At 47.4% G+C, this 10,825-nt stretch overlaps 1 protein-coding gene across 1 annotated transcript; it reads right to left on the reverse strand.

The window, feature by feature from the left end:
* Positions 1-427: 427 nt before the first annotated feature.
* Positions 428-5,492, reverse strand: LOC144601991 (putative G-protein coupled receptor 139). Its single transcript, XM_078414675.1, has 4 exons — positions 5,381-5,492; positions 3,183-4,066; positions 1,218-1,453; positions 428-683 (listed from the first exon to the last, which is right to left on the reverse strand). The coding sequence occupies exons 1-4, from the start codon at positions 5,490-5,492 to the stop codon at positions 428-430; spliced, it is 1,488 nt and encodes a 495-aa protein (XP_078270801.1).
* Between the last annotated feature and the right edge of the window lie 5,333 nt (positions 5,493-10,825).

The raw sequence follows: 10,825 nt of genomic DNA on the forward strand, positions 1-10,825 counted from the left end.
GGACCCCGCCCCCGCTCCTGGACCCCGCCCCTAGACCCCGCCCCCGCTCCTAGACCCCGCCCCCGCAACTAGACCCCGCTCCTGGACCCCGCCCCCGCTCCTGGACCCCGCCCCTAGACCCCGCCCCCGCTCCTGGACCCCGCCCCTAGACCCCGCTCCTGGACCCCGCCCCTAGACCCCGCCCCCGCTCCTGGACCCCGCCCCTAGACCCCGCCCCCGCAACTAGACCCCGCTCCTGGACCCCGCCCCCGCTCCTGGACCCCGCCCCTAGACCCCGCCCCCGCTCCTGGACCCCGCCCCTAGACCCCGCCCCCGCTCCTGGACCCCGCCCCTAGACCCCGCCCCCGCTCCTGGACCCCGCCCCTAGACCCCGCCCCCGCAACTAGACCCCGCTCCTGGACCCCGCCCCCGCTCCTGGACCCCGCCCCTAGACCCCGCCCCCGCTCCTGGACCCCGCCCCTAGACCCCGCCCCCGCTCCTGGACCCCGCCCCTAGACCTCGCCCCCGCAACTAGACCCCGCTCCTGGACCCCGCCCCCGCTCCTGGACCCCGCCCCTAGACCCCGCCCCCGCTCCTGGACCCCGCCCCTAGACCCCGCCCCCGCAACTAGACCCCGCTCCTGGACCCCGCCCCCGCTCCTGGACCCCGCCCCTAGACCCCGCCCCCGCTCCTGGACCCCGCCCCTAGACCCCGCCCCCGCTCTTAGACCCCGCAACTAGACCCCGCCCCTAGACCCAGCCCCCGCTCCTGGACCCGCCCCCGCTCCTGGACCCCGCCCCTAGACCCCGCCCCCGCTCCTGGACCCCGCCCCCGCAACTAGACCCCGCTCCTGGACCATTTATGAAACCCATGCAGAGTGAGTGATACATACTGTTGCGTTTCTCGCTTCAGCTCACAGACTAACGACCAAGGGAACAAGTAACAAGCTAACTATATCAGTGACTCCAGTCCGACCTAAATCCTGGACTGGATTACATAGTGGAATGTGTATCATGCATAGGATATGTGGTGAAGGTTATATAGACAGAGATAAATATGGTTGTTCTACGTCCTTTTAAAGAAACAGATCATAATTAAACAAACATATAGTGGAGTATATGGGGAAACACCAATATAGGGGGAGGGCACTTTATGTTGCGTTACTGTGCGCCGAGAGCTGCAAGTGAGAAGACAGCTCACCGACAGTTCAAACACGGTGCTTGTACTAGTCATTGTACTTCGCGTTCGGCTTGCAGATGCAGCCTGCGCGCGTACGGTACCAGCCGTCACCTTCCCTCTCCGAGGATTGAATAGGAGAAGGGAGTGACACAGCAGGTCTGCTCAATGTTGAGGGTGACGAAAGAGACCTCGGCAGCAGCCAGGGAGGCGAAGCAGCAGGCGAGACATCTGGTTCGGGGTCAGCAGACAGTTGTGGGGCCGTGGGGCAAGAACCGTTGGACCTAGAACTGTTGGGCTGTGGAGGAGACACAGTGAAAATCAGACTCGAGCTTCCCTCGAAAATTATATCAATATCGATCTGTGTGCTCTCAGAGGTGCTAACGATTGAATTCAAACCAAGTTTTCAGAGACTCGCTGACCACCAAATGGATGAACTCCAAAAAATGTTCATCGCTATCTGACGAAAAAATAAAACGAGGAAGGCGGCTCAACCGTGGCGAACGAGGGAAATCAAGGATAGTGTTAAATCCAAGGAAGAGGCAAATAAATTGGTCGGAGGAAGCAGCAACCCGAAGGACTCGGAGAAATTTAGAACAATCGATATTGATATAATTTTCGAGGGAAGCTCGAGTCTGATTTTCACTTATGCTTCTGAACCAGACCCAGAGAAACAGGCACAGGCAATACAAAATAAAGTTCTTACTTGCAGCGGCATTACTGTCTATGTACATATTTCACATAGATATTATATTATACAGAAGAATTCAATAGGTTATTAACCACAATATTAGTAGAATACATTGAAGAAATGTAGTTAATAATGAAGTAGAGTTTCAAAGTCTACAGAGAGACTTGGGCCTTTTGGAAGGGTGGGCTGAAAGATGGCAGATGGAGTTTAATGCTGATAAGTGTGAGGTGCTGCATTTTGGTAGGACAAATCAAAATAGGACGTACAGGGTAAATGGTAGGGAATTGAGGAATGCAGTGGAACAGAGGGATCTGGGAATAACTGTGCATTGTTCCCTGAAGGTGGAATCTCATGTGGATAGGGTGGTGAAGAAGGCGTTTGGTATGCTTGCCTTTATAAATCAGAGCATCGAGTATAGAAGTTGGGATGTAATGTTAAAATTGTACAAGGCATTGGTGAGGCCGAATCTGGAGTATGGTGTGCAGTTCTGGTCGCCAAATTATAGGAAGGATGTCGACAAAATGGAGATTTACTAGAATGTTGCCTGGGTTTCAGCACTTAAGCTACAGAGAGAGGTTGAGCAGGTTGGGTCTTTATTCTTTGGAGCGTAGAAGGTTGAGGGGGGACTTGATAGAGGTTTTAAAATTTTTGAGAGGGACGGACAGAGTTGACGTGGGTAGGCTTTTCCCTTTGAGAGTGGGGAAGATTCCAACAAGGGGACATAGTTTCAGAATTGAGGGACAAAAGTTTAGGGGTAACATGAGGGGGAACTTCTTTACTCAGAGGGTGGTGGCTGTATGGAATGGGCTTCCGGTGGAAGTGGTGAAGGCAGGCTCGATTTTATTATTTAAGAGTAAATTGTATAGGTATATGGATAAGAGGGGATTAGAGGGTTATGGTCTGAGTGCAGGTAGATGAGACTAGGTCAGGGAGAGTGGTCGGCGTGGACTGGTAGGGCCGAACGGGCCTGTTTCCGTGCTGTAGTTGTTATATGGTTATATGGTTATTATATGGTGTTCAGTGTAACCAAAGCCACTCCCTGCTGTCTGCCGGGGTCACCGCGCGTGTGTGCGGAACTGCCGCAGCACAACGTTTGAATATGAATCCAAACTCCGGTAAAAGGGAGGGAATGTTGTCTGAACTTAGGTTGAGAAGAAGACTCAACGGCCCAAGTATACAGAGTTCAGATCGAACATTGGCCTTAGCGCAACAAAACACCCCGAGGGAAAAACAGTGAACAATGGCGGCTCTTCGTCAGTGCACAGGGGAGAAAATGAGGAGACATCGCGTTGTGAGACTGCGGGACTTTCCGTTATTTAACGCATTGCCCAAGTACAGTGAAGGGACGTGTCACCGCTTTCTTCACTTCCTCTCTGAACTTACTTTGAGTCACGGCATAAATGCCGGTGTTTGTGCAGCAGCTGAGTAGCTGCAGCATGAATCCAATTTGCTCCACAAAAATATTGACGTCTGCAGACTTGTAACCCAGCAACACCACTCGTTTGCAGATGACATAAACGACATACAATGACCACAGGGCTATGAAATTCCCGGAAATAACTAACAGCAAAATGATGGATTTTCTTCGGCTCTCCATCTCTGGGTCTCTGGGACTCTGACCACAGTCCCTCTTGTTCTGATCTCGGAGTCTCTTCCGCGCTCTGCTCACAGCTACAATGTGCTGAACGGTTAAACAGTTGAGCAACAGGATAATAACAAACGGGACTCCCGGGGTGATTATATAATGAAGAAACTCTATTGCTGCCCAGACCTCTGAAGAATAAACCTTTTGCTCTACTGCACAAAACCAGGGATTGGTCATCAACAAGTATCTACCTGTCAACATAAAGTACCAGAAAATATTCTTTACACAACTCAGCAGAGTAACTGTCCCTAGAACAACCACCGCTGTTCTCTCGGTGCAATATTTACTTTTGAACTTCCGGCAACAAATGGCGATGAAACGATCAAAGGTGAAAGCAACAGTGAACCAGACAGAACAATCTGTGGCGGCGAAGAGCAGGGCGGCGTGGATATTGCACACGGGGATTGACTGCACAAAGCGGAACTCCTTCCAATAGAGAATGGGAATATGCCTCAATATCAGGTCCAGAATGACAATCAGCAGATCGGCCGCCGCCATAGCCACCAGGTAGCGGGTTACGCACGTTGACAGCCCACACCTTCCTCGGGACAGGATGGCAATCGTCATGACGTTCACTGTAAACATGTGATTGAATTGGAGAAAATGATGAGAAATCTACATCCCCTAATTTTCAACAACATTTCACCTGCTGAGGTACATACCATGCTCAGAGAATAAACAACCAATTATCTGGAACAGTAGAACATGCATTATTATCTAAAGTAAGTACTTACACCCGTTTACCATGAAAGTAACAGATATATATCTATCCCCTGATATAAAAGGCCCTGAAACAGAAAGCTACAGCAACGAATTACGCACGGAAGCACGTAGTGGCATAAAACTATCATCGTTTGTAGATTTCTGCTGCTGCTCAATTCATTAATGCAGATGAATTATGGAGGGCCATGGGATTTAGCTGGGAATGTTACCTTTCACAACACCAGCAATGAACTCGAAGATAGTTTCGACTATTCTGTGACTCACGTCAGGTTCGCCAAGCGATAAGATACGGTCTGATTTGCTATCAATTGGTTTTCATATCCTGAAAACTTAAAGCCACCGATCTATGTGTTGAATATCATTGCTGTCTGCGTCTACGCTGCCTCTGCAACATAATTTACAATATATCCCTGCCCTCTGCGTTAAGATATACTAGTGCATTCCTTTCCAGAATTCCCTCCGTGACCTTGGCATTGTTCACTCCTGGTCTCGCATATTTCACAATCACATACCCGTAATGAATATACATATGTGTGTGTGATTGTGTGTATATATATGTAAATAAAAAATCTCAATGCAATAGAGCTCATTGTTCGAATACCCCGTGCCAACTTTGATAAGGCACTCCTCAATTCCAAGAATTAACTGGTGAAACTTCACCGCGCACCGTCCGCCCGGAACATATCTTTCCACACCCGGTCTCCCTCGAATCTCGGGTAATGGGAGGAAGAACAACGCTGGCACTGCGAGTTTGAGCAAAAGACTTGGGAAATGAACTGTAAATAGTGCGATTAATTGAGGTAACTGCGGATGGACGGGTTCTTGCAACAACAAATAGAATCAATTGAATGCAGAAGCGGCGGGAATATGAGAGGAATAATGTGGATGGATTGGAAGACATGGACAATGAGGGAATGGTCATGGTGGAAGTTGTAGAATTAGTAGCTGAATATTTAGTCATCAAGTCTGCAGAACGTGAAACGGTGCTTTTATGCAGTAAGTAATTGTTAAAATGAAACAGCACATTGACAACCGAATGCTACAGGATACTATATTTGTACCGAGATCCAAGCGTACAACGAGAACATTGCTGCAATGTGCTCGACAATAGATATATATCGGTGTATAATAATCACGCAGAGGCAATCCTAGACATCGATGCTTACCAGGAACGCTAACCGCTGCGAGCAACGGATAGTAAACACTTTGAATCGCCCGAAAAACATTTTTGATCCTCAGCACTTCCAGCCAGTGTGAAATGATTTTGGCTGTTTCCATGACTTCAATGTCTATAGAGGTTGCTAAAGCTAGATCTGTGACCGTCTGAGGCGATTGAGAACAGTGCGCTTTTATTTAGACCTGGGAGAAATCCACGAGGGACGACTGTCGACGTAATTTTAACTCGAATTATCCACAATCACTGAACAAACAAACTCGGTAAATCGGTGTTGTTCGGCATTCTCTTTTAGTTTTGTATTCCAGTCCTCATGATATGAATGCTAGCATTAACTTTGCCTTCCTTACTACCAGTTCGACTTGCAAATTAACTTTATGGAAGCCTGCAACACATTCCCATGTCCTTTTGCACAACCGTTTCTGGATTCACTCCCAATTTAGAAAACAAACTAGGCCTTTATTCTTATTACTAAGATGCATGACTCCGCAATGTGCAATACTCAATTTCATCTCCCACTTTCTGCCCACTCTCCTAGCCTGTCCAAGTCCTTGAGGTCCGTGCTTCCTCTACACTATCAGCCCCTCCACCTATCTTGGCATTATCTGCAAATTTGGCCACAAAGCCTTCAATCCCCTTATCCAAATCATTAATATACAATGTGAGGAGGCGACCCCTTTCTGAACTCCACTAGTCACTGGTAGCCAAGCTGAAAACGCGCCTTTTATTGCAACTCTTTGTCTTTTGCCATCCCGCCCACCCGGTATCCATGCTAGTACCTTCCCTTTAATCCCACTGCCGCTCAACTTCCCTAGCAACTTGACGTGTGGCACCTTGTCGAAGGCCTTCTGAATATCTAGGAGAACAACATCTACAAGCTCCCCTCTGTCCGTCCTGCTACTAACTTCCTCAAAGAACTCCAGCAGATTCGTCAGGCAAGATCTTCCCTTCACAACGGCCGAGTTTATCGTGAACATCTAAGTACTGCGTAATCCCATCCTTTATAATGGATTCTAAAATATTACCAACCACCGAAGTCAGGCTAATCGGCCTCCAGTTTCCGATCTTCTGCTTTGCTCCCTCCTTGTACAGCGGGGTAATATTCGCAATTTTGTAATCTTCACGAACCACTCCTAACTCTAGTAATTCTTGAAATATCACAACTAGTGCCTTTATATTCTCTGAGGCCACCTCCTTCCAAACCCTGGGATGCAGTCGCTTATGCAGGTAACTTATCCACCATCAGACCTTTCAATTTTCCAAGCTCCTTCTCCTTACTAATCTTCACTCCCTGACTCTCCAGGATTGTAGGCACACAATGATGTCATGTCTTCCACTATGAAAACTGAGTAATGAGGAAGGGTTAGTTAGCAGTCTTGTTGTGCGAGGCCCCTTGGGCAAGAGTGATCATAATATGGTAGAGTTCTTCATTAGGATGGAGTGTGACAAAGTCGATACAGAAACAAGTGTTCTGAACTTAAAGAAAGGTAACTTTGAGGGTGTGAGGCGTGAATTGTCCAAGATAGACTGGCGATTGATGCTGAAAGGGTTGACGGTGGACATGCAATGGAAGGCATTTAAAGGTCGCATGGATGAACTACAACAAGTGTTCATCCCAGTTTGGCAAAAGAACAAACCAGGAAAGGTAGTGCATCCGTGGCTAACAAGGGAAATCAAGGATAGTATTAAAACAAAAGATGAAGCATACAGATTAGCCAGAAAAAGTAGCATACCAGAGGACTGGGAGAAATTCAGAGTCCAGCAGAGGAGGACAAAGGGCTTGATTAGGAAAGGGAAAATAGATTATGAGGGAAAACTGGCAAGGAACATAAAAACAGACTGAAAAAGCTTTTATAGATATGTCAAGAGAAAAAGATTAGTTAAGGCAAATGTAGGTCCCTTGCAGTCAGAAACAGGTGAATTGGTCATAGGGAACAAGGAGATGGCAGACCAATTGAACAAATACTTTGGTTCTGTCTTCACTAAGGAAGACATAAACCGTCTGCCGGAAATAGCGGGGGACCGGGGGTCTAAAGAGATGGAGGAACTGAGGGAAATCCAGGTTAGTCGGGAAGTGGTGTTAGGTAAATTAAATGGATTAAAGGCAGATAAATCCCCAGGACCAGATAGGCTGCATCCCAGAGTGCTTAAGGAAGTAGCCTCAGAAATAGTGGATGCATTCGTGATAATTTTTCAAAACTCTTTAGATTCTGGAGTAGTTCCTGAGGACTGGAGGGTAGCTAATGTAACCCCACTTTTTAAAAAGGGAGGGAGAGAGAAAACGGGGAATTATAGACCAGTTAGCCTAACATCGGTAGTGGGGAAAATGCTAGAGTCAGTTATTAAAGATGTGATAGCATTACATTTGGAAAGTGGTGAAATCATCGGACAAAGTCAGCATGGATTTACCAAAGGCAAATCATGTCTGACGAATCTTATAGAATTTTTCGAGGATGTAACTAGTAGAGTGGATAAGGGAGAACCAGTCGATGTGTTACATCTGGACTTTCTGAAGGCCTTCGACAAGGTCCCACATAGGAGATTGGTGTACAAACTTAAAGCACACGGTATTGAGGGTTCAGTGTTGAGGTGGATAGAAAATTGGTTGGCGGACAGGAAGCAAAGAGTAGGAATAAACGGGTCCTTTTCGGAATGGCAGGCAGTGACTAGTGGGGTACCGCAAGGCTCAGTGCTGGGACCCTAGTTATTTACAGTGTATATTAATGATTTGGACGAGGGAATTGAATGCAACATCTCTAAGTTTGCGGATGACACGAAGCTGGGTGGCAGTGTTAGCTGCGAGGAGGATGCTAGGAGGCTGCAGAGTGACTTGGATAGATTAGGCGAGTGGGCAAATGCATGGCAGATGCAATATAATGTGGATAAATGTGAGGTTATCCACTTTGGCGGCAAGAACAGGAAAGCAGAGTATTACCTGAATGGTGACCGATTGGGAGAAGGGGAGATGCAACGTGACCTGGGTGTCATGGTGCACCAGTCATTGAAAGCAAGCATGCAGGTGCAGCAGGCAGTGAAGAAAGCGAATGGTATATTGGCATTCATAGCAAGAGGATTTGAGTTTAGGAGCAGGGAGGTTCTGCTGCAGTTGTACAGGGCCTTGGTGAGACCGCACCTGGAGTACTGTGTGCAGTTTTGGTCTCCTAACCTGAGGAAAGACGTTCTTGCCTTAGAGGGAGTACAGAGAAGGTTCACCAGATTGATCCCTGGGATGGCGGGACTTACATATGAGGAAAGACTAGATAGATTGGGCTTGTACTCGCTGGAATTTAGAAGACTGAGGGGGGATCTTATAGAAACATATAAAATTCTTAAGGGGTTGGAGAGGCTAGATGCGGGAAGATTGTCCCCGATGTTGTGGGAGTCCAGAACCAGGGGTCACAGCTTAAGGATAAGGGGGAAGACTTTTAGGACCGAGATGAGAAAACATTTCTTCACACAGAGAGTGGTGAGACTGTGGAATTCTCTGCCACAGAACGTAGTTGATGCCAGTTCATTGGCTATATTTAAGAGGGAGTTAGATGTGGCCCTTTTTGCTAAAGGGATCAGGGGGTATGGAGAGAAGGCAGGTACAGGCTACTGAGCTGAATGATCAGCCATGATCATATTGAATGGCGGTGCAGGCTCGAAGGACCGAATGGCCTACTCCTGCACCTATTTTCTATGTTTCTATCTTTCTATGATGCAAAAAAAAAATTCAATCCTCTGCCATTTCTTGATTTCCCGTAATCTCTTCTGCATCGTTCTCCAACGGCCGAACGTCCACATTTGCCTCTTTTTTGCTCTTCATTTATCCGTAGAATCTCTTGCTCTCCTCTTTTATATTATTGGCTAGCTCACATTCGTACTTCATCTTTTGTATCCATAATTGTCCTTTTTGTCACCTTTTGTTGTTCGTTCAAAACATCCCAATCCTCTGGGTTGCCACCGATCTTTGCAATGTCTTTGCGTTCTCTCTTGCTTACGAGGGGGGGGGGGGGGATTCGATATCCCCATCGAGCTATGGTCCAAATCAGAGCACGCGAGGTGCATTGATCTCGGCCTGACAGGAAAAGACCAAACGCCCAAGCAAGATAGTCGTTTGATTCCACCACAAAGCATCATTTCCGTTCCTTTAGCATGTTATTGTTAAGTTGTGAACATTTAATATTGCAGAGAGAGTATGACGGCATTCTGCTCCATTACAGGGCGCTCTCTCCAATTCCAGATTCAGAACACAGTCAAAATCCTACAACTTTGCAACTGAATGTTACCTCTCCTCACTTCCTTAACATAACTAGCGGGTGGCGCCCGCAATGGCCGCCTCGCCAACAGTCTGCCTCGTCCCTTCCTTCTTTGTTGCTTTTTAAATGGCCTCCCCTTTATTCTTAGACTGGGGCCCGTGGTTCTGGACTCGACCAACATTGGGAACATTTTTCCTGCATCTAGCTTGTCCAGTCCTTTTATTATTTTATATGTTTCTATAAGATCCCATCTCATCCTTCTAAACTCCAGTGAATACAAGCCCAGTCTTTTCAATCTTTCCTCATATGACAGTCTCGCCATCCCAGGGATCAATCTCACGAACCTACGCTGCACTCCCTCAATTATAAGGATGTACTTCCTCAAATTAGGAGACCAAAACTGTACACAATACTCCAGATGTGGTCTTACCAGGGCCCTATACGACTGCAGAAGAACCTCTTTACTCCTATATTGAAATCCTCTTGTTATGAAGGCCAACATGCCATTAGCTTTCTTCACTGCCTGCTGTACCTGCACGCCAACTTTCAGTGACTGGTGTACAAGGACACCCAGGTCTCGCTGCACTTCACCCTTACCTAACCTGACACCATTGAGATAATAATCTGCCTCCTTGTTTTTGCCGCCAAAGTGGATAACCTCACATTTATGTATATTATACTGCATCTGCCACGCATCTGCCCACTCACTCAACCTGTCCAGGTCACCCTGCAACCTCCTAACATCCTCTTCACAGTTCACACTGCCACCCAGCTTTGTGTCATCCGCAAACTTGCTAGTGTTGCTTCTAATTCCCTCTTCCAAATCATTTATATATATGGTAAACAGTTGCGGCCCCAACATCGAGCCTTGCGACACTCCACTCGCCACTGCCTGCCATTCTGAAAAGGACCCGTTTACACCTACTCTTTGCTTCCTGTCTGCCAACCAATTCTCTATCCACGTCAACACCCTACGCCCAATACCATGTGCTCTAATTTTGCTCACCAATCTCCCGTGTGGGACCATATCAAAGGCTTTCTGAAAGTCTAGATACACTACATTCACTGGCTCCCCTTCATCCATTTTACTTCACATCCTCAAAAAATTCCACAAGATTAGTCAAGCATGATTTCCCTTTCATAAATCCATGCTGACTTGGACTTATCTTTTTACTGCTATCCAAATGCACCGTTAT

The sequence above is a fragment of the Rhinoraja longicauda genome, chromosome 17 (genome assembly GCF_053455715.1).
Source record: "Rhinoraja longicauda isolate Sanriku21f chromosome 17, sRhiLon1.1, whole genome shotgun sequence".
NCBI classification, from domain to species: Eukaryota; Metazoa; Chordata; class Chondrichthyes; order Rajiformes; family Arhynchobatidae; genus Rhinoraja; species Rhinoraja longicauda.

Bases quoted from the DNA above. Each gene is read 5' to 3' on its own strand.
- LOC144601991 (XM_078414675.1), bottom strand. From the start codon at position 5,492: ATGGAAACAGCCAAAATCATTTCACACTGGCTGGAAGTGCTGAGGATC. The intron at 4,067-5,380 runs GTAAGCATCGAT...ACATGTTTACAG, and splicing joins CGCAGCGGTTAGCGTTCCTG to TGAACGTCATGACGATTGCC. The intron at 684-1,217 runs GTACAATGACTA...GGCGGGGTCTAG, and splicing joins ATCTGCAAGCCGAACGCGAA to GGGCGGGGTCCAGGAGCGGG.